General features: G+C 60.1%; 1 protein-coding gene across 2 annotated transcripts in view; it reads right to left on the reverse strand.

Moving 5' to 3' along the window:
- Positions 1-3,089: 3,089 nt before the first annotated feature.
- STIM1 (stromal interaction molecule 1) overlaps positions 3,090-23,651 on the reverse strand; it is a 95,763-nt gene continuing 75,201 nt past the window's right edge. The window contains exons 7-13 of one of the 2 annotated variants that reach the window (XM_086630628.1): positions 23,166-23,343; positions 18,767-18,934; positions 17,496-17,596; positions 16,824-17,059; positions 14,429-14,509; positions 11,086-11,152; positions 3,090-3,819 (exon numbers count right to left, since the gene is read on the reverse strand). In XM_086630628.1, the coding sequence (XP_086486754.1) occupies positions 3,270-3,819; positions 11,086-11,152; positions 14,429-14,509; positions 16,824-17,059; positions 17,496-17,596; positions 18,767-18,934; positions 23,166-23,343 (1,381 nt within the window). In that variant the 3' untranslated portion in view covers positions 3,090-3,269. The remainder of the gene's footprint in view (positions 3,820-11,085; positions 11,153-14,428; positions 14,510-16,823; positions 17,060-17,495; positions 17,597-18,766; positions 18,935-23,165; positions 23,344-23,651) is intronic. The other variant, XM_086630629.1, reaches the window with a different exon arrangement.

Below are 23,651 nucleotides of genomic sequence, written 5' to 3' on the forward strand. Positions count from 1 at the left end.
AGCAGGCTGGGCTGGCCCAGCAGCTGATTCCGAGCCCACAGGTGAGCGGTGCCAGGGCTGCCCTAGGCTGCGGGTGTAGCTGTGCCACGGCTGTCTTGACGCCATCCCAGCCGGGCGCTGCCACTGCCCAGCGTGGCCGTGTGTCCTGGCAGGGCTGCACCGACCACCCCGCTGCTGCTCTGGAGCCCCATGGGGTCTGGGTGCAGCTCCTCCGGGATGGGCCAGATCCTGCTGCGTCCTCGCCCTGCACACAGCCCCCGGCCTGGTGCCACTGTACCGCCCAGCTGCGGGGTCTCAGCCCACGGGGCCTCATCCTGCTGCTGGCCCCCTGCTCCGTGTCACGCTGCCCGCGGGCACAATGCCCGCTGGCTTCAGCTGCAGGAGCGGGGAGAGGCTTTGGCAGGGGCTGGGGGTGCCCTGGGCCAGGTCAGCAGCACGTTCCTCACCGAGGGGCCCCAGGAAAGCGTTTTGAACCCTGGTCCCACTGTCCATCTGTCCGTCCTGCGAGTCTCCAGCCCAGCACGGGGGCAGCTGCGTTATCCCCGTGCTCCTGCCGGGGTGACGTGCGGCTCCACAGCTGCGGCGGCAGGATGAGGCCATCCCCTGGCAGCGGAGACGGGGCAGAGAGGGGTTAACTTTGGCGCTGAGCAGAAGTTCACAATCCAGATCCCACGGGAGAGCACCCCACTCACAGCGGCTGGCTGCTGGGGGCACGGTCCCCAGGGAGCCCCCATGCCCCCCGACCTGCCCCCCCTCCCCAGATGGGACCCCCACTCTGCAGCCTGGCAAGGGCTGGAAGAAGAGAGCAGCAGACACGGGCTCATAAAATAGACTACATGCTTTATTGGATTTAAAAGTTTTATGAAATGACCCAAAAAAAAAAAAAAAATTAAAAAAAAAAAAATCAAGAGTTGGCAGATGCATCAACAGTTGCCGTCTGGTGGATCCCCAACCCCGTCTCCAGAAGCATCCGCAGGTCTCCGCCACCACAAGCAGCGCCGCCAGGACCCCGGCCCCGGCCCGGGCAGCCCCTGCTCGCGGGGTGCCCCCGCCGCCAGCCCCGCTCCCGTGCCCGGGGGTGGCCGAGCCGCTCCGAGCGCATCCGCCCGCGGCGGCGGGGGGTCGCGGCAGCAGCCCCGAGCGCGGGGGCCGAGCGCGGTGTCCCCCCGCCCCGCAGCAGCCGCGGGGGGACGCAGGCACTTAGTCATGAGGAATTTTTCACTTATCGGAAAGCGACAGCGGAATCGTCTACCTACTGCCTACGGAGCCATCCCGCCCCTGCAGCCCCCCCCGATTGGCAGCGTGCATCTAGACGTGACTGGCATAAGGCGAGGCCCGGGGGAGCCTTCGGCATCCCACCCTGCCTCCTCTTCTTCCCTGCCAGATGTGCACCCTGCTGTGGCCTCTGCAGGCGAAGCAGCTGGGGTGGCCCCGGGCAGCACCCACCGGGCAGCACCCACCGGGCAGCATCCACCGCTAGGGATGCGTGGGACGGTGGCACGGGGGGGATGAAGGGAACCCTGGGCCTGGCGAAGGGCTCGGGGGGCCGTGCCGTGCCAGGCAGCCACCTCCAGGGATGTGGGAGCGGGGCTGAGCCCTGGGCACGGAGCGGGGCTCAGCCCACGGTTACTGCCCCGATGCTGGGACTCCCTCTCAGTGTCCCGGGCTGCGATGGGGGTGGCACGCCGAGACGAGGGCTCTGAGCAGCAGGATGGGACCCGCAGCCGGCCGAGAGCTGGCAAAACCGCCGAGCCCCGGGCAGCGGCTCGGGCCGGACCAAACCCCGTTCCGGGTTGTGCCAGCCCCAGATGGCAGCAGGGCACAGGCACAGGCTGGCACAGCCAGGCAGACCCCAGCCCCAGGGCAAGAGGACGCTGCCCACATGGCCTTTGAGGGCAGCGGGCACCCGGGTGAGCCTCCTCCATTCCCCCCTGCAGCCCCTCGGTCCTCGGGGAGGGCGCAGAGCCCACAGCACCCACAGCCTCTGGCACCTGGAGCCCCCAGAGCCCCTGGCACCTGGCCCCAGAGTGCGGCTGCTTCAGTGGGATGGAGCCCAGAGAGGGGGAGGACGTTGCCAGGCTCCTGTGCCCCACGCACAGCCCGCCCGTCCCGGGCCCAGGGGCGCCCCGCTGCGCCCGCTCCCTCCCTCCGGGTCTGCTGAACCGGGACAGGGGGGCAGGGTCGGGCCCCGCAGCCGGGAGCCCCCTCCTCTGCGTGCGGATGTGGCAGCCGGACCCGGCTCTGTGCCAGCACCCCCGGGGACCACCCTTCCCTCTGTGCCCCTCCATCACCCGGGTCCCCGCTCCTCGCCCCGCGGAGCCGGACCCCTGGAGCACATACGGAGCCGGAGGAGCTGCTTCCCTGGGCAGGTCCAGGGGCCTTGGGAGTAAAGATGGGAGCAGCCGTGGGCTCCTGTGCCCAGAGCAGGCGCCCCAGCACCCAACCCTCCCACCGCACACGGGCACCGGTACTGCTCCGGCGGCCCCGTCCCACCGCGGAAAGGCCGGCGGGATGCGGCTGCCTCCGGCACAACTGGGAAGCAGGCGAGGGGCACCGGGATGCACGAGTACCAGCCAGGGCAGAGCACCCCCTCGCCACGGCGTCCCACCGGCTCCCGCTCACCGAGCGCACGAACGGGCATCTCCCGCTCCCGCCCGTCACCGCCACGGGGCCGGCATGGGCAAAAGCGACGGGTGGGCACGGGGAGAAAACCGCCGCGGTGCCCGCCAGGCCGCTCGCCCCCGAGCCCCCCCCCTGCTGCGCGCGCTCCCCGGCGGGAACGCCGACCTTCCGTACGGCCCGTGCGAAAGTGGGAAGAGGCAAAAGAACCGGGAGAAAAAATAACAATACTAAAAAAAATCATTAAAAAAAAAAAAAATAAACTAAACCCACATTGAAACCGAAGCCAAACGCCGCGTGGCGGAGCAGAGCTGGGCGGCAGGAACTGGAAGCCATGCGCAGCGAAGCCGGGAGCGCAGCAGCCGGAAGGGGAGCGCGGGCGGCTGGTCTCTGCGGGGGGAGCGGTCGTCGGCTTTGTTTTTTTTTTTCGTTTTTCCTCTTTTTTTTTTTTTTTTTTTTCTCTTCTGAGAGATCAGGAAATAAATAAGTTTAAATAGCTCCTCCCGCCGCCCGTGCCGGGTGAGGTGACTCAGAAACGGAGGGTGCGGAGGGGAGGGCAGCGGGTGCCCGCGGGGTCCGGGATGGGCGTTCCCGATGCACCCGCTGCCGCGCTCCTGGGTGGGTGTTCCTCTTCCCCCCCACCCCTCTCTCTACTTCTTGGGCTTCTTGAAGATCTTTAGGGGGAACTTTTTCTTGCTCTGGCCGAGGTCAACCTCGTCGCCCGTCAAGCTGCTGTCCTCGTCCCCCGGGCTCTTCTTGGCCGCCAGCTGCGGGATGCGGGTGCTCTTGGCGCCGCCGGGCCGGCAGTCAGAGATGGGGGAGGGGGTGTCGGGGTCGGTGGAGCTGGGGCTGTGGGAGCGGGAGGAATCCGAGTGGCTGTGCTTGCCGGCTGTCGGGTGGCTGATCTCCCCCAGGCTGGAGGACTTCTCCATGCCGTGGTTCACCATCATCATCTTCTTCATCACCATGGGGCTCTCGGGCAGCCGCTCCGGCAAAAGCCCCAGGGCGGAGGGCTCCGCGTGCCGGCTGCCGCCGTTGGGGGTGGGCGCGCTGGCGGCGGGGTGGCCGGGGGCAGCCTCCTCGATGGACCTGGTGAGCAGGTTGGGCCGGGCGGCCAGCAGCTTGGGCGCAGAGCTGGGGGCACGCTGGTGGTCGCTCAGGTGCGGGATGGAGGAGTCGGAGTCGCAGCGAGTCAAGTCTCTGGGGTGGAGAGGGCGGAGGGGAGAGAGAGGTCGTTAGTGCCACCAGCCTGGCACCCCGGGGACGCGCCCGCGCACACGGATGCAGCAGCTGCGGGCGGCCGGCGGGCTGGCATGGGCAGGGGGTCCCCGAGGCAGCCCCAAACTGCGCCGGTGGCTCGCGGCGAGCCACCGGGAGCGGGAGCAGGAGCAGGGCGGCCGCTCGCCCCGTTTCTGCCGCCTCGCCCGCCAGTTCTGCATCCACAGGGGGATGACTGCAGCAGGTGGGCACCCCCGGGGACAGGGGGGCTCATCCAGCCCGGTGCCAAGCGCGACTCCCTGCCACAGGCAGGGCTGCCTCCCCCCCGCAAGCGCAGCCCCTCCGCCCCGGTGAGCTCCCTGCTAGCACCCACGCGGCCGAAATGCCGCCGGGAACTGGGGGGAAGCACCGTACGTGGAGGCAGAACCAGAGGGATCGAGGTCCCGATCCACGGGGCAGTGGCAAGCGCTTGGCCCCAAGCTCGTGGGTTCAAAGGCACCGGCCACGGCTCCAGCGGCCGTCGCGGGACAGAAAGCGCCAGACCAACCCGTTTGTCCCTTTTTTCTGGGCCAGCTGGTGCCAACCTCTAATGCCAGAGGGAGGGATTAGAGGTTGGGCTCTCCCGCGCGAAGCCATGCCCGAGCGCGTGCTCCCGCGGGGCGGCTGCCCGCAGACCCTCTGCTGCACAGCGGTTTATGCCCGGTGCCTACGGGCCATTGCAAACGGCATCGGAGCGTGGCTGTGCCAGCCCGGGAGCTCCTGGGTCCTTTCTGAAGCAGAGAGTGGGAGGCAGGAGGAAGGGAGAAAGGGAAAGTCGCAGCTCCCTCCTTCCAGCCGGGATCACCCGGGTGGGCACAACGCTGCCGTACCCGCCATCTCCACGGAAAGCGGCCGCGTGCCCGCGCAGCCCAAGAGCTACGCTGCTCTCGCTACCACCTATGCTAACGCTGCGAGACTTGGGCGCCGCGGGGCCATCGCTGCGCCTGGCAGGGCAGGGGGGCACGGGGCTGCCAGGGACCCCGGCGGCTCGCTCAGGGTCTGGAGGCGAGAAGTGCGGAATGGGAAAGGCGAATGGGGAGAAAAGGAGCGGAGAGGAGGAGAGAAAGGGTGTGGGAAGAGGCAGGAGGTGCTCACTGGTCCCTCGGTGCCCGCTGATCCCCCGGTGCCCGCTGATCCCCCGGGATGTGGGTCACTGTGCCCTGCTCAGCACCAAACCCGCCCGGCTCAGCGCGTGAAGAGCCCCCAGCTCCTCTGTTCCGACACCAGCACAACTGACATCGGAATGCGGAGGCAGCGGAAGAGCGAGGAAGAGGAGGGAAGATGCCCTCGCTGCAGAGCTGGCAGGTCAGGAGGCTTCCAGGCGGTATGGGCTCGGGAAAAGCAACCCTGGCAACAGACCCCAACGTGGCTGCACTGGCACAGGGTGCCCGGAACGGGCAGGAAAGATTCTCCTCAGATCGCTGCCCTCTGTGATGGTAACGAGGATATTTTTTAACAAAACCCACTGCATAAACTCGGGCCCTCGTTTAATGGCTCCATAGGAAAACACGGAGCAAAGGGGTGAGGATCCGGCCCGGGATCGCCGTGAGAGCCCCGCTGCGGGCATGGGCTGATCCCTCACTTTAACAGGGGACGACTGCCATGGAACACACCGGATGGAGCCGCGGGAGCTCCCGTTTCCCAACGCCACCAGCAGATCCCGCGGCTCTGCGGAAGGGCACCGTCACGGCTCGTGGCCCCTGGCTTTCCCTGGGAGAAGGGACGGTCAGCTTCGGGAACAGCAGCATCACTGAAACTCGACGGGGCTGAACGTGGGCGTGTTTCAGAGCTGTTTTCCAAACGGTGGTCACCAATGGCACCGATGGCACCCCACGACCAGGGGGCTCAAGCCCCAGGGCCACTGCCAGTAAATGCAGGAGACAAACACAACTGCCACCACAACCACTCGACTCTTTCCCTTTAACGAAGTCATGGAATCACAGAATGACAGACTGGTTTGGATGGAAAGGGACCTCAAAGACCATCCAGTTCCAACCCCCTGCCATGGGCAGGGACACCCTCCACTACACCAGGTTGCTCAAAGCCCCATCCAACCTGGCCTGGAACACTGCCAGGGATGGGGCAGCCACAGCTTCTCTGGGCAACCTGTGCCAGTGCCTCAGCCACCCTCAGAGGGAAGAATTTCTTCCTTAGATCCCATCGAAATCTCCCCTCTTCCAGTTTAAAGCCATGCACCCCGTGTCCTGTCACTGCACACCCTTGTCCAAAGCCCCTCTCCAGCTTTCCTGTAGCCCTTTAGGCACTGGAAGGTGCTGGAAGGTCTCCCCGGAGCCTTCTCTTCTCCAGGCTGAACAGCCCCAACTCTCCCAGCCTGTCTCCAGAGCAGAGGTGCTCCAGCCCTCGCATCATCTCCGTGGCCTCCTCTGGCCCCGCTCCAGCAGCTCCATGCCCTTCGTGCGCTGGGAACCCCAGACTGAAGGCAGCACTCTAACACAGCACATTATCCCGCCCCGACAGCCGACTGACCGGCACGTTCGGGCAGAGTTCCCGCTGCGGCACCCAAGCGCAGGGTGATTTCCAGAACCGAACACCAGCAGCTGGAAACTTTCACTGGGACTTTCTACAGCCCAAACCGACCCTTCTGGCAGGCTCCTACAGGTAAGAACACGATGGGGCACGTGTGTCCAGAGGGACACGACTCCTTGGGATGCACACTGGCTTTGCCAGAGAGAGCACGGAGGTGGGGACGCTCCCGAGCCCAGGGCCAGGACAAGAGGGGAGGAGAGAACGTTGCCAGGATATTGCCCATCACCTTGGGCGAGGCTCAGCCGAAAAGGGGCACCGTACACCCTGCTGATTTTCCTGAGCCTCCCGCTCTTGACTCGGGGGCACCGCCAGCCTCGGCGGCATCACGGGAAGGCGCCTGCAGAGAAGGGGCTTCTGCGGCACGGCAGGAACCCCCGAACGCTCGTCCCTCCCGAAAACCTGCCCTCCGACCACCGACCGCACACCCGAACACCCGGGAGCTCACTTGGGGCTGCCGCAGCGCCCGCCGCTCTCCCCACGGCGTCGGGCACACTCACAACCTGCAACGACCGGAGCTGACGGCGCCAACCCGCGCCAAGGCAGGACGTGGGCACTGCTGCCCTTCTATCCGCCTTCACCTGCGCTCCCCACCTCGCCGCTCCGAGAATCCGAACCGAACGAGAGAGGGTGAGGAGATGGGAATGGCCTGACTGTGCAAGCGAAAGCAGCAGAGAGCAAAGCATGGAGCGAAGAAAGAGTGGCAGCGGTGGAGAGAGAGGGCAGAGGGCAGGAGGATGATACCAAATAAATACTTGTTTTTCCTCAGCCTTGCAGCCCGTTGAACTCCCAGTGTGCTTCTGCTGGCCACACCAGCAGGACAGGCTGGAGGAGCGCTCAGGAGTGGCACGAGGGCGCCTGACCCTGACGCAGGGCTCGGTCTGCTTGCCCCATTCCGACCCTGCTGCCTCCAGCGCTCCCTGCCCGCCACCCGGAGCACCCGCAGCTGCGGAGCGGTGTGTTAGGGACCTGGCTGGCACCAGCACCAGGGTAGGGACCCGGCTGGCACCGGCACCAGGGTAGGGACCCGGCTGGCACCAGCACCAGGGTGGCAAAGGGCTTCCCCGAGGGCAGAACCACATTTGCTGCACCACTCAGTAATTCTGTGCTCAGCGTGGCACCATCAGGGGCTTGGAACAGCCTGTGCAACGCAAATCCAGGAGTAATTCCTTCCCTTCCGCTCTGTAAGGGCTGTGAATTGCTCTTTTCACTGGATTACGGACACTCTCCTTTTGCTGTGGCTGCCACCTCCCTTCCCTGCCAGGCCACCGGCGCGGGGATTCGGTCCCGGGCTCCCATCTCCATCAGGGCACAGGCGAAGCAGGCACCGGCAGCAGAAACCTCTGTGCATACAGCACCCTCTGTGCACCCAGCACCCTCTGTGCACCCAGCACCCCCCGACCCCTCTGCCCCCAGGGACACCCGCTCCCCTGCGTTAACGTCACAAGACGCCCGCCGGCCTCCAGCACCAGCACAGCTCTGACCTTATTTGCGCCGGATCCTCTGAAGCCGATTGCAAAAGAGAAGCAGAGAGTGAGGAGCTGCTGGCAGCGGCTCGCCGGCCCCGCGCTGGCCCTGCCGGCCACGCTGCGCCCCAGCGGACCTCAGCACCGTAGGGGGCGCGGAGCGACGGGACCCCCGAGCCCTTCCCTGGGGGAACAGCTTGTTCCAGACAATTTCTCTCCTGAGGTGTCGCTGGCATGGGCTGGATACGAGAGGCTAAAGCGACCCGGCAGCCCAGCGCCCTGCGGGCAGCACTCTGTGCCCACCGAGGGGCCGGGATTTTGGGGAGTTCTGCTTCCCTCCTTGGCAATGACTCCCTGGAAGGCTTTTCTCAGCCTCAGTGTCCCCATCCGTGCTGCGTGGCTCTGCGGGAGGCTGCGGACGTACGTAAAAGCCTCCGAGCCTGGTTGCACAAAAGAGAAAGAGCAGCACGTTGGCTCGCGCCGCGCGGCGCCTTCCTGCCCGTTCGTTAAGCAGGGCCTGCTAACGATGCAGCGTGGCAAAAAATCTAAGTGCATCAAAATAAGAACGGATCTGGGCGCCCAGTTCTTCACTTCTGTTTTCTGAAACGAACAGGGAATGAATGAGCATGGATTTTGGAGCCGTCTGCTACTCTGTAGCTGAAGCAAATCTCGGGTGAAAAGCTCTTACTCTGCAAAACCCCACTGCTCAATCATCGGTCCTGCACCCACGGGTGGCCTCTGCTATGGGACCAGGGAGGAAACGGTCCTACCTTCCACCCAACGCTGACCAGTCGGGTTCTGACATGCTACTGTCAGTGGGGAATACAGGGAGCCCCGTTATTCTCCCCTAACGACCTCTCAGCACCGCTGCCGTGGCTAATTGGGATCCCAAAGTCACACCACGTTTCCCTCCGCCACGCAGGGGGGCCTGCAGGACTGAGACTTCAAACTGGTCAGCAATTAAACGTATCACGGGCCTCAGCTGAAAAAAAAGTCATGTTTATTCAGCTCTTTTTGAAACAGTACACCAGCCCTCGAGCTCCTGGGACAAGCCTAGAGACGGGAAGGTCAACGGTAAACAGGGAGTGTGCGATGTTACCAGCAGCATTCCCAGCTTTTATCAATCAAACTGGGCCAGCTGCGACCGAATTCAAATTGTCAGTAATTAATTTAAATTTCAATTATGCTGCTTGTCGTAACCCCAAAGCAAACATTACTAAATTAACCAAGATGATGCTCTTTAATTGCCCATTGTAGAGCAGGTGCAGTGATTTCTCTCCCCACCGGGATATTCCAGGATCCACCATCCACCTGGGGCTGCTCCAGGCTGGTTCTCACGGCCAGAGCTCAGGGATGCTCCGGCCTGGGAGCTGGCTGGGGCTCAGGGATGCTCCAGCCCAGGAGCTGGCCGGGGCTCAGGGATGCTCCGGCCCAGGAGCTGGCCGGGGCTCAGGGATGCTCCAGCCCGGCTTTGAGACAGACAAGTCAGCGAGAGGGTGAGACATCCAAAACAGATGTAAAAAATGTCAGGAAAGAGCTGATGCTAAGGGCAGAGGTACCTACAGATAAAGGAATAACAGTACCACGCACCAGGACGATGGAGATGGGGTGACTTGGAACGTTGTCCTGCCTGGATAAATACACAGGAAAGGACATTGCCCCTGTTGACTCCCTCACTCTTCCCAGAAGTCTGTTCCCTAACGTGGAGGATAAGACGACTATTTCCCATCGCAGCCCCCACCGCTTGCGTCAGCGCCGACACCATCACACCGAGCGCCCGTGCACACATGCCCCACCTGCACCTCACTGATGCTTCATGCACCTTCGGTGCTTCAATGGAGCCCCTGAACGGATGCGGGCTCAAACTGGGCCCCGGACCTGGGTGCATCCATGCCACGGGTGGGACAGGGACCTCCAGGCTGCTGCCGATGGACCTCGTTGGGAAGAAAACCCCCAGGGTGCCCGAGGAACGCGACCCTCTGCTCGGGCTGCACGTTTCTGAGCTCGGGACGGCTGCCAGAGATCTCCACGCAGCACCCCGGTTAGAGCAGACAGGATTCCTGCCTCTATGGCCCACCCGGTCCTTCGCCTCTCCAACGCCAGCGCGGTGGATCAGGAGAAGTCAGGGATTTGGGGATGTGGAGGATAACCAGCCCCTTGGATCCTATCGTACGCAGGTCTCCAAAGAGCCATCGCTCGCCAGCTGTCACTGCCGAAAGGGACCAAGTTAAAGGCAGTGACCCAGCAGCAAGCAGCTCCAGCCCCCTCCTCATTAGCCAGATATTCCTCAGCCAAACCCCAACCATGGCTCACCCCCTGCCGAAACAGAGGCGGAGTCACTCTGAAACACACAATTCCCGAACGCTGCTTTTGCCACCTCTTAAAACCAGCACAAATTTCAAACCCCCCAGGCAGCGCCAGCTGCCATCTCCTGGTATCTACCCATCGTGTTTCCTTTGCCATTCGCTTGTGAAGACCCCAAATCAGTGGTGGCTTCAAACAAGGTCAGTGATGTTTGACGAGTGGTGTTACCTTTGTTCTCACGGGTGCACAACCCAAGGGAAAGTCTGACTTATTCAGCAATTACCGAGCGCCCAGGAACTCCCGTTTGCTCAGCTCCCCTTAACCAACAGCACCTCCCTGGTTTATGCACCCACTGAGTTTGCAGATACGGGAACGGACCCTGGAGCACTCCTTAAAGGGTCTGCTGGCACGGGGGAGTGGTTGAAGGAACAAATGTGTGGATAAACAACGAAACAAAGGCCCGAAAGGAAAGGGCACAAGGAACCTAGGAGGAAGAGCACCCGAGCAAGCATCAGCTCTGAGCCACAGCAGGCAAGAGGAGGCTAGAAAAGAAACAGCAATATACCCAAAGCTCTCAGTGCGACAGCGAACTCCAGAGGTGACATCAGGAGGGGGTAGATCGGGGATGGAGTCCATCTGAAGGAAATAAGAGGAGGTGGTGTGATGGTAATAGATAGGGTGGACATGGCAAGCAGGAGCAGATGCAGTGGTGGTGGATGAGGAGCAAGAGGTGGAAGAGGTGGTGGTGGCAGCAGATGACGGGCTGGTGCCGGGAAGGTCGGAACTGAAAGACTGTCCGGAGGAGAGGCTGTGCATTCGACGGAGAGAGACTCTGCCCGCCCGGTAATGAGCTTGGCCCGACTCGTTCTGGCCTTGCACGTAACTCTCTACCAACCTCTGAGATCCGTGGGCATGCTGCGGGTCCACCAGGCGCTGGCGAACTGTGCCGGGCAAGGCAGGAGCTGGAACGAGAGAAAGGGGAGAACGCTGAAGGCAGCTGGAAGGAGACCCCGCATCGCATCGGCGAGCGGGCACCGTGCCTCCGTGGCCGGGACACAGCGGGCACGGCAGCTGCCCCGCCGTGTGCGGTAAGTCGCGCTGGTTTAATGCAGGAGAAGCATTAAGCTGGTGCTACTGCTTGACATGCCAGATTAATGCTCAGCCCGTGAAAAACGGCGTTTGCCACCCCTGGCACAGGTGCCTTCTGAACACCTTATCCGACCATCCTGCCTGAGGGAGAAACCAGCTGCGTGATCCATCCCAGCCGGCTTTACACCAGCGCTACCCCGCGGGCTCCCGCTACGGTGAACGTGAAGAAGTTGGTACTTTCAGGGCACGGTTCACTTTTCATCCTAACGCAGACATCCGAATCGCTCGGATGCTTCATGCCTCGGTCGTAGCTTCCCTACAGAGCCTGAAAAGGAGCCTGCGGTGCCCAGGTCAGACGCGGGCACCCGAAGCCAGCGGGGTGAGCTCCGCTCCGCAGCTCGGCTCCGCTCCCACTTCCAGCACCGTCGTGCCGGTGCAACTCCTGGAGCGAGGCGCAGGAACGTGGGATGGCAAGCAGGGCTGTGAAGCATGGCTGCACGTGGGGTCTGGGCACAGGAAGGCTTCTGCGAAGATGCAGGGACCTCCCAGCCCTGTGCCCATTGGCAGGGCAGAACAGCCGGGCCACGTGGCAGACGTACAGTAACTAGGGCAGTAACTGGGTTGGCACAGGTTTTGCCATCAGACCACACCTGACATCATCGCTCTGGTCCAAAAGTGGCGTCTCCTGTTGCCAGTCTGTTCGGTGACTGAGCAGAGATGCTCAATTTGAAAAAATACGTTTCTCTGATTGCAAATCATAGAATCATAGAATGGTCAGGGTTGGAAGGGACCTTCAAAGGTCATCTAGTCCAACCCCCCTGCAGGGACAGGGATATCTCCAACTAGATCAGGTTGCTCAGGGCCTCGTCCAACCTGGCCTTGAACAGTCTCCAGGGATGGAGCATCCACCACCTCTCTGGGCAACCTGTTCCAGTGTTCTACAACTCTCACTGGTAAAAAATTTTTCCTAATATCCAACCTGAATCTACCTCCCTCTATTTTAAAACCATTACCCCTTGTCCTATCACAACAGGCCCTCCTGAACAGCCTCTCCCCATCTTTCTTGTAGGCCCCCTTGAGGTACTGGAAGAAATCCTGCTTGGTTTGGGGAAACACGCTGGATTCGGGGAAACACGCTGCCCTGCCTCCTTCGGCGCGCTGTCGCCAGCTGACCCACAGCTTTTAGAGGCCGTAACGATCCTGCTGGCCATGTGGTCTGACCTGGCAGGTACCAGCTCAGCCAGCTGTCCCTGTGCTCACGCCACCTCCGCAGCACACTGTGTGCCACGCCGGAGCAGGGGGCAGCGGGCAGAGGGGCACCCCCACCTCCACCCAGCTTCCCGCGCGCTCGCTTCCGTCAGGCACAGCATTACACGTGGAAAACTAAGGATGCACTGGGCTGCATCGGCGTGCTGCAGACAGCCCGTCGGGTTGTATCTAACCCGCCAGCTGCAATTTCCATACGGGATGTTCCTCTTTTGGCAGGAGATAAGGTGTTCAGGGTTGCTGGGGATTTCTTACAGGCATTCGAAATACATGTAAAAACGGTTAAAAAGGTGAAGAGACAGGAAAGCTGAGAAATGGAGGAGGAGGAGAGCTCCTTCGGGAATCGAAGAACCAGCAAATCGCTGCTAGAAAAACGTGCAGCTCGGAAACACCCACCTCCTGCGGCGCCTCCGGCAGCAACAGCCCAGCTGCTGCGGGATCACCGCTGGGACGGATCTCGAGCGGAAGGAGGAACGAGCAGGAGTAACCCAGGCCACATTCCCAAGCTCACCCGCAGTTTCTCTCCCAGGGTCCCACCACTCAGGTTTTCCTACTTCTTCCTGTTACTGCACCGCCCATCCACGCACCTTTCGTGGAGCTCTTTACACCGCCCACGTTTCGTACCGAGATTTTTGTTTCTCTTTAAGAGCTCCAGAGCTGAAACGAAGTGCAACCAAGCCCCACGGAGCCAAGGCGGAAAAAAACGCCTTGTTCCAGGGGGAGCTGCAGGAAAACTGATGGGGGAGGCGAGGGGGAGGGTGGCTGTGGCAGCGCTGGGGGCTGCCCCGGCTCTGCAGTGGCACAGCGCTGCTCGCTGCGGCAGCACGGGCAGGAATAGCACGGCTGATCCCTGCCTGCCGTAGGATACGGTTCAGGAGCCCCATTTCGGAGCGCTAACGGGGATCTGAGCTCTGCAGAATAATTAACTGGGGGATTACGGGTTTCTGCTACAGGTTTCTTTTTCCCTTGGGCCGTGCTTTTTTCCCCCCAAGGGATTTGTTGGGTTTTTTCCTGCTGTTCCACTCCTCGTTTACCAGCTCGACCCCTTCCACCCTGGCGCCCTCCTTCCGCACCACCCACCCTGCGATAAGCAGCGGAGCAACGGCTGAGACCTCGCCGCGCACCCGCGGCGTTCCCCCGCTCCCACAGGCACCGTCCCGCTCCGGACACCGCTCGGCTTTTACCAGCGCTGGGCAACCAACCTGCTCGTCACCTTGAGGACTCCCACCACCCCACGTGCCCTGACCGCTGCCCGCGCCCACCCGGTGGCTGCGGAACGCGCACATCCTGCTCCATCCCGTGCCAGCTGGCATCGGGCAGCGCTCCGCCATGGGAAGGCTTCCAGCCGGAGACGGGCAGCCCTGGGGCTGAGCGTGCCATCCCCACGGCCCTGGCACCGGGGGACAGGTTATGCTCATCGGGGGCATTTATAAACTGCTCAGTTTATTTAAGGACAGCCAAGGAGGAAAGGCACGGCAACGGGCAACGGGCAACGGGCAGCAGCCCCCGCGGGGAGGGACCGGGGCAGAGGAGGAGATGGGATGGGAACGGGAACGTTATCACCTCCTCCAGGCCCAGCCTGAATCCTTAATCTCCACCTCAAGGGTGAAACCAAACAAAAACAACCCTCCAGATTCCATAACTGGATTTTTCTTTAAAAAGCAAAACCCAAGAGCACATAAGAACTACAGCGAAGTGTGATTCTTCTTCATCCCACCAGACTCTTCTCGGGGGTTAGTAGAGATGCTGATGGCTCAGGGAAGAGAGGTACATTCATTAGTTTTCCGTGCCAGAAAGTTGGAAAATTTGTGTTTGTATTTTAGTCCAGAATAAAGGGCAGAGGGTAGAACAAAAAATTAAAATATAATTGAAGAGAACCAAACCAGGGTGTTTCCAGAGGGACTGATCCTCCGAGGACAGAGACGAGCGGTCACTGAACCGGCGCCCGAAAAGCCAGGCTGCGTCTGGGGTGGGCAACCGGGCACGGACAGGAGAGAGAGAAACGTGATTTACCGGGAGAATCACCATGGGCACTCGGCAACACCCCAGCACATCCGGGGAGGAGAAATTGCACTTCTCTCCTGGAGCAGTTTTTGCACACAAAGAAAGAAAAATCCTCTAGGGAAAGGCAAGCTCCGCTGCGTCAGGAGCCGGCGTGCCCAGCACTCGCTCCATGGCAGTACCGGCTGCAGGGATGCGGTCAGCGCTGGCACGGGGCAGGCTGGAGCTGACAGTCAGCGCTGGCACGGGGCAGGCTGGAGCTCACGGTCAGCGCTGGCACGGGGCAGGCTGGAGCTCGTGGTCAGCACTGGCACGCGGCAGGCTGGAGCTGATGGTCAGCGCTGGCACGGGGCAGGCTGGAGCTCACAATCAGTGCTGGCACGGGGCAGGCTGGAGCTGACAGTCAGCACTGGCACGGGGCAGGCTGGAGCTCACGGTCAGCGCTGGCACGGGGCAGGCTGGAGCTCGTGGTCAGCACTGGCACGGGGCAGGCTGGAGCTCACGGTCAGCGCTGGCATGGGGCAGGCTGGAGCTCGTGGTCAGCGCTGGCACGCGGCAGGCTGGAGCTGATGGTCAGCACTGGCACGGGGCAGGCTGGAGCTGACGGTCAGCACTGGCACGGGGCAGGCTGGAGCTGACGGTCAGCACTGGCACGGGGCAGGCTGGAGCTGACGGTCAGCACTGGCACGGGGCAGGCTGGAGCTCGCTGCCCGTCCCAGGCTGACAGGAATGGCAAGGGCTCGCTGCAAAAGCCTCCCTCGAGGTGCCCCAAGCAAGGCACAGAAGCTGAGGCTTAAGACCTGGGAGGAAGGCTCATCCCCGTCCAGCTCACCGCCCCGGCGCTGTGCTGCAGCTCTTACCGAGGACTTTCCCTCCTGATGCCTCATGGCCACCCGGCTTGTGCCTCCGCGGGTGTTCGCTGGGTGACCTGCCTGATCATCCCACGGACCCGGCCTGGCAGGACACCGTTCCCTGGCGGAGGTGCTGAACGTGCCCTTCGCACACCCGACCCCAGGAACCGCCAGCTCCAGCCCCGACGTTTGCTGAGCCCCGGGAATGTGCAAATGCCCGCTCCTCCGGCCTGAACGCCCCGCGGGCTGCCCATCCCCTCTGTGCCCTGCCTGCATCCCCTCCGTGCCCTGCCTGCATCCCCTCCGTGCCCTGCCTGCATCCCCTCCGTGCCCTGCCTGCATCCCCTCCATGCCCTGCCTGCATCCCCTGACCTCAGCACTCACCTCCGGACTCCACGGCATCTAACCAGAGCCCGACACCACGCGGGAGGGATGGCCACGGCACGGATGGGCATCTCCTGCCAACCCCAAGACTCCTCTGTTCCTCCCCCCACCTTCTGCCCCGCTAACTAGACCTGCTTCGGGTGAAGCCCTCCAGAAAGTGGCCCCGATCAGACACAGCTCCGGAGGCACCGGCTCCCCTCTCCCGCGGGAGCTCCGAAAGCTGCGCCGGGGCCACGCACTGCTCCCTGCGACCCCCGGACCGCGGCAGAGCGGGCCTGGCACTGCCCTTCGTTCTCCCCATGTCTTAGACAGGAAACTGCATTCGGGAAATGCACTTTTGAGAGAAGCCAAGGCCGAATCCGGGCGGGCTGAACATGGGAACAGCAGTCAGGACCAATCCACGAACATTTTGCCGAGGAGGAGACAGCCTTCACTTCACCCAGGAGCCCAGCAACTGGGGGAGTAATGGGCAGAGGGTGACCCGAGTCCAACCCTGTCCTCAGAGACGGGGGCTGGTGACAGCAGGACCACCCACCCTCCCTCTCCAGCAGCCCCATTCCTCCTTAGGGGAGTCGATGCACTTTGTATGGGAACAGCCACCGGCACAGAGGGGGAACGCCCCCCCCGGTGACTGCAGCACAGGGGATGGGGCGTTGGGGTTCCCGTCTTTGCTCCAAGAAATGGAAAATGCACTTCGTTTTCCTTTCTCACTGTTCTGAGTCTAGCCCACGCCTTTGTTGGTTTTTTTTTTGTAAATGCTTAAATTCAGGGAGTTGAGCAGAACAGCATACACACCATTACATGATGACTATAATACCTACAACTTACTGGTTCTGCTGGGATCAACAGGCTCCGAGCAACCCTGGCAGTGGTGGTCTGGCACTTACGGGCATTCCTGACCCTTAACGACTAACAATTTGTCATCAGTCATTTAAAACCTTCATTCCTCCTAACGCATTCCATCTACTGTTCCAGGCCTGCCCCGTGCCACCGCACCCAGCGGCACGGCACCCGCGGCGCGCGGCTACCGCGGACTACCTACATTGCATGGACATGGGGGACACGATCTCTTCGTCCAAATCGTCCACGTCGTCGGTCATGATGAAGTGGGAGGGGTTGGGCCGCGAGGTGCCCATCCAGCCGGGGTCGATGTTCAGGGCGGATGCCAGGGAGTGGATGCCCGGGTTGTTGACGATCTGGAAGCCGCAGAGCAGCTCGATCTGCTGCCAGCGGTGCAGCCGCTCCCGCAGCGCCGCCGTCACCTCGCTCAGCGCCTGCCTGGAAGCGAGGTTCAAACAAGGGAAAAATGTGGGGAAGGAAGGAAAAACGTACCGAACAGTGTCTGGCACAGGGGGTCTGGTGGTTCAGCTTTGTACCCTAACGCTCCAGACATCTTTCATTCCATTTTGGGGAATTAAAAAAAAAAAAAGAAAAAAACAGCAACCACTGAAATATCCAGGGCTAATCGCTTAAAAACACTGCGGCCTCCTGAATGCTCAGACAGGACTTCTCATTGCTCAGTAACTGTGATTTCTTATTTCACACAGATAAAATTAAAAGGTTATTGATGAAAAGGAGCAAATCCAAACCCAACTAAAGTCAACAGAACAAAAGTTCAGCAAAACGGGGCCCAGGAGCACCTGTAGGGGCACAGTACGTGGGAGGGGTGAAAGGGGCAGGCAGGAAGAAGAGAGGGTATTGAGTAGATACTCACTTTGCAGTTAAGATTTTATGATCAACATCATCTAGAGAGGAGCTGTGAGCAACGTGAAACGTTCCAAACAGGGTGTTTCGCTTCTTTTTGATTTTTTCAGCCTGCAACATCAACAGAAAAAGGTCACAGGAAGAAGACGACCTTATGTTTCCTCCCGGACGAGAACATCCTGGATGGGCTGAGACAGAAATAGTCCCTGCAGCTGTCTGCACACGTGTAAATAGTGTGAACCAGGTTTTTACTGGAGGATGTCATCCTTCCCAGCGCGGCGGGTGAGGAATTCGCCCACGGTGAGTGAGCAGGTTGGGGGTTCAAGGCCAGGTTGGATGGGGCTTTGGGCAACCTGGTCTAGTGGAAGGTGTCCCTGCCCACGGCAGGGGGTTGGACTAGATGATCTTTAAGGTCCCTTCTGACTCAAACCATGCTGTGCTGTGGGTCTCCTGCTCCTCCATGGCCCTTCTCCTGATTTCCCAGGAGTCACGGGGAACTGAACCAGCTACTTCGCACAGCGAACGGCGCCCTCAAAACGCCGTGTTTTGTCTTTCCCGTAAGGAAACTATGAGAGAAGCACTGTTGATGTGGGTTTGGGGAGGGTTTTTGTTTTGGGCTTGGTTGTTTTGCCTTCCCTTTGTGGCACAGTACATATTCAGAACGAAAGTCTCCACGCTCAGCTCCCTGGCTCTCAGATCCATGGGTGTTGAGACTTAGAAGAGACAACCCAAGGACGCGGGCAGCAGAACCGACACGGCAAAAGGAAAAACCCCTGAAACGTTGAAACGTTCCGAGTGGGAACACACCACGGCAGGCAAGTTTTGCTGCGCTGCCAGCCCTGACTGCTGTGTGTGTCCGCAGAGCCGAATTCGTGTTCCGACAGCTTCCCTGCAGCTCACCGCTGGCAGGCTGGCAGGGAAAATTTTAAACAACTCGGAGCAGAGGAATGATTCACGGCTACGGATCGCACGCACGTGTTAGAAACGGTGTTCCTGTGCAGGTGAATCACCCAGGGCAGGGATGACCCTTAATGGGTGCAAACCCTCCTGCTTAGTGCCTACCGGCACCAATTCCTGCCCGGCACCGTCCTGGGGCTCCAGCCTGCTGCAGACATTAAACCTCTACCAAGGTTTGTGCTGCACTTTAAAAAAAATGCAAATTTAAGGCATAACGAGGGAAATAACGAAGGGGCAGAGAAAGCAGCTCCGCAGGTTTCATCCCCCAAACCCTTCGCCGCGGCTGCGGGGGGAAGACCCGGGACAAGCCGCTGGAATTCTCACCCCTTCCTTGGCCACCAGCAGCTGCTTCTCCGCGTTCTGTTTCTTGATGTTGTAGTACTGGACCTCCACCTCGTGGGTCAGCTGGAGCCACTTCTGCAGGGCCTCGGGCGCAGCCCAGCTGCAGTGGGACTCCAGCTCCTTCTCCGCGTTCTTGAGCGCCATCCGCACCTGGGGGAAGCGCCGGTGCGGCGTCAGCAGTGGCGGGGGCGGCCAGTCCTCCAGTGAGGCCATCCCAACCGCCGGCTGCCGACCCCGCGCTTTCACGGCAGGAAATAAAAATAATGATAAAAAAAAGACTCCACGTTACTTAATCTTACGCAGGACAGAAGCAGAGGTCGTTAGGAGGAGATTCATAGATTTCATAGATTTCTAGGTTGGAAAAGACCTTAGAGATCATCGAGTCCAACCATCCCTAATCCCCATTAAACCATATCCCTAAGTAGTTCATCCACCCTATTCTTAAACACATCCAGGGATGGGGACTCAACCACCTCCCTGGGCAGCCTGTTCCAGTGGCTGACAACCCTTTCAGAGAAGAAATACTTCCCAACATCCAACCTGAACCTCCCCTGACTAAGCTTATACCCATTTCCTCAAGTTCTATCACCCAACACTAATGTAAAGAGCCCTTCCCCCACCTCCCACCATCCCTTCTCAAGTATTTGTAGGCTGTAATACTTTTCTCAAGTATTTGTAGGAGGTGGCATCCTGGCACCGCGGGCAAGCGGGATTGAGGAGCGTGGCAGGACAGCCATCCGACAGACACGGATGCCCGGAACAACCCTACAGTGCTTTCCCTTCGTCCTAACAGAGAGCTCCTTCCTCAAAACTTCCCAGCCGTGGCGATGCTGTCCCACCTTGGCACCTCGGCTCCCAGGGAGGGTGGGCAGAGCTCACCCCGTCTGCCTCTTCCCGGCAGCTCCTCTTCCTCACCACGGCACAACCCGCACATGAACCCTCCGCTGCCGCACGCGTTAGTGCAAAGGGAATCGGGATTGGGAAAGGCAATTCGGGGCGCCCCTCCCAGGCTCCGGGACCCTCGGTGCAGCTCGCTGCCCGCCCGCAGGTCTGCCAACCCCCGGATTCTCCTCCGGAGGCGGAATCGCTGGCAGCACTGCGCAGCAAATCGCCTTCTCCCTGCAGCTACTGAGCAGAGGGAGCTTGGCAAGAGGCAACTTCCACGCTGGAGCAAGACGGTGAAAATATTTAGACAGAAAACATGTGCTGCTTGGTCAGGAAAAGAAATAAGGCGTCTGGAACCGGCAGTTTCTGTAGGTTCCTGGGGGACTCTCCTTCCATCCTGACTCAGTCTCCTCCACGCACCATCGGTCTGGTCCCCTCCACACACTTACTTATCTTGCGGGAGATGGGAGCGATTACAAAATTAGAAGAAAGTGGGTGACAAGCAAGCTGAAGACACCAAAACCTTACATAAATGCAGGGAGTGCCAGAGACCATCAAGAATGAACACTTGTCTTCCATCACACATGACGTGGAAGGACTTTAACAAACCCGAAGCCCGACACAAGCCCTGCAAGAAGTTGACGTGTTCCACGTCAACTGGAGAAAGCCAAGGACGGCAACTGCAGCTCGGGGCTGCTGCGACCCGGCGGCGGTGGCCTGGACTACGCTTCAGCCACAGCACCCCGAAGCTCAGGAGGGACATATGTGGCTGCACACTCTACACCAGACTTTCCTGCTGTTAAATCAGAGCCAACTCTAAGCACCTTCAAGAGCTTTCACCATCCCAGAAAGCCCTGGCCCACCAACACAGAAAGGTCCAGCTTTGGCACCGCCAGCGATGCCGTCGGGGCCGCACACGCATCCCTGGGATGATGTCTGGGTGACATCTGTCCCATTGGCTCTTTCTTTAGGCATTTCTGTTCTTTAGGGCCCAGGTCTGAGAGGCATGGGGGCAGTGGGACCTGCTTGGGCTCCACGCCAGACCCTTCCCGACGCCCCACGCACGCATCCCACAGCCGTGTTTCCACCCATCCTTCCCTGGTGCCGCTGCCTCTTCGCTTCCCGCAGAGCGCAGCCGCAAGCGGACTGAAGAGGAGCACTTTTTGAAAAAGATTGCTCAAACTTGGATCTTTTCCCTTAACACGTTACTTAACCCAGTCACGTCTCACCACGTCTGGCACGGGCATCATTTCTGGCGAGCCAAAAGCACCAGGGTACTGACAGAGACTTGAAATCCTGTATTTTATCCTGGAGTCCGTCTGCCCAGTCCATCTAGAAGTAGCCTGGAGGACTGCATGGGAGAGGTCGACTACTTCTATCACCTCGGGGTGATTTAGTCTCGCTGAGCGTAGCATCGCCTACATCATCCCAAAAGTTACAAATTCAGAATTTTGGCCCCGGGAAGCACCGGATGCTGCTCCCGCCGCAGGCAGAACTCCAGGATTTAGGAATATGGAGAATGAGCGGGCAGGAAATCTGCCACCAGGTATTTGGGGTGGAGGAGTGCTCAAAACATTTACAGGAACAACGTTTTTAGGGAATGGGGGAAAGGGAAGCAATGTGAAACAACAGCCAAGGACCAGTGGTTGAGATGAGGCATCATACAGCAGTGTCCAAACCACAAACCCTCTGCGTTCTGCAGGGCATCATACACATAGGAGCTACTCTGTGTGTCTACACCCTCCTGTGAAGATCTCCAAGACCCCGTTTTGACCACTAAGAGAAATAATTTACAAAGTGAGGAATGCTCTCCGGGTCTGCGGCCCCAGAGCGCGTCACGGTCTGGGGGAGGACAACCCAGCGAGGACAGAAGGTCGGTACAAACAACCCAGCACAGGAGAGTCCCAGCCCAGAAATACACTGCTGCTCCATCTCAGGAGCTTCCAAACCTTCCAGTATCTTTTTTTAAAGAATGTGCAAAAGAAGGTCGTCTTTTAACACTCCCTGGGATCCAAGAGTATTAAAATCAGATGAGTTTTATGGTCAGTGGGGGTGACTGGTTAATGTTATCTGTGGTCTACAGCTCACCAGGACAGTGATGGTGTTACAGTCACACAGTGTGGGGTCAGGTGGGCAAAACCAGTACTCACCCTGGCAGGGCAGCCCTCCTGGAGGCCTCTGAGAAACAACAGAGTGGTTACGTCACCTCTGGCTTTCCAGGTTCCTCAACGAACGTACAGCGGGGGGAGTGGAAGGGGTGAGACCCTGCCTTCTCCAAACGCCAGGAGCAGGTCTGGTACGGGGCTCAGGGTCATGGGAGGAAGGCTGCACATCCTCCTTTAATGGCCCACAGTGCAAAATGACCGAATTTCTGTGCGTGTGAGTATGGACATCCCAATGTGTGTGCTGAAACGGGGCTCGGTGATGTCGTGGAGAGGCTGGATGGCCAGTGAGGAGGAACGACGTTGGATCACGAGAGCAAAGCTGGCACAGCGGGTGCCGGTGGGCATCTGGGCTGTTGGCATCCCAAGCAGGAAGGAGATCTGCTGTTTGCTGACCATTCGCACCCCGCGGCCACGCTGCCCATGGGCCCTGGCACATCTGGTTCTCCCTTGTCAGCACAAACCCTCCATTCCTGTTCCATTTTCTCCCCCATCCTCCACGGTGGCATACAAAACTGGGCACAGCCAGGTCAGGAGGACAGGCTGAGGCTGGTGGCCTCAGAACATCCATGGTCCTCTCTTGGCTCACGCAGTTCTGGCTCACACCAGTCCAGTTTAAGCTGATGTATATCAAATGTGGGTTTTTTTGCCAGCAGCACCATAATGCACAATATTCTGCCTGGGCTTACGCCACAAGATATAACTTGGGGACGTGTTTTCCTGCTGGTTGGAATTTAAACCCAATCTTTTTGAGAACTGCAGATGAACTCTAACTTTGCTGTACAGATTCTGAACTCCCTCGGAAGGAAATTTCCTTTGTACACCTCTCTGATCCACAAGGAAACATGGCAAGCACAACCAGACTCGTTACAAACCTCTCCTAAAGCCATGAGCGGATACAAAAGGGAAAAAGAAAGACCTTATGGTTTGGAGTGGGAGTTAGGAGCCATCAGAGGGGTGCAGCTACGGGTCAAGTTCAATCCCTCTCCTTCCGTAGGGCCGGCTGGGACGATGCGCGGCGGCTGCACGTGGCTCTGGGGACCGCACTGGCACGGCCCCTGCCACCCAACCCACAGCAGCACCGTACTGGGACGGGCAGTACTGGAAGGCACACTCAGATCCTGTCCTCCACCAAGGGGAGCCCCACAGCAGCACCATACTGGGGACGGGCAGTACTGGAAGGCACACTCAGATCCTGTCCTCCACCAAGGGGAGTGGAAAAGCGAAGGTGGAAGAGCACTCTGAGCAGAACATCACTGGATTTCTCAGGAGGATGAAGCAGAGGGAGGAACTGCCTACTCGTACGTACGTGCACCCACCGGCCGAGCCCTTACCTGCTCCAGCTCCTGCTCAGCGTACTTCTGCCGGCTCAGCTCGTTCTCCGTGCCCTCCCGCAGCTCTCGGAGCCGGTGTGCCTCCTGCTTGGCAATGCTGATCTCATCCTGCAGTTTCTTCTCCAGGTGCACCTTTTCCACCTCCACGGAGCGATGCTCCTCCTGCGCCTTCTGCAGCCTGCAACACAGAGCGCGAGAGCCCAGTGCCGCGCGCCGGGGCTCTGCCCGCAGCCGGAGGAGCCCCCGGTGCCAGGGCTGGCCAGCCACCACCTGCACAGCCCTGCTCTCCTCTGCTCTACCTTGATGTCAACAGAGGTCTGCGTTTGGAAAAGTCACGGAGAAAGCTCAGTACGCCCGGGTAGAAATTAAATTGTCAACGCCACAGTCTCAACTTTATTTCATGTATTAAGTACTCAGTAGGTATTTTCTTAATTTTTCAAGATTTCCTTTAATAAGCCTCAAATTCATTTGAATTTTCAGTGTTTT

Source organism: Tauraco erythrolophus, unplaced genomic scaffold (assembly GCF_009769465.1).
Source record: "Tauraco erythrolophus isolate bTauEry1 unplaced genomic scaffold, bTauEry1.pri scaffold_45_arrow_ctg1, whole genome shotgun sequence".
NCBI classification, from domain to species: domain Eukaryota; kingdom Metazoa; phylum Chordata; class Aves; order Musophagiformes; family Musophagidae; genus Tauraco; species Tauraco erythrolophus.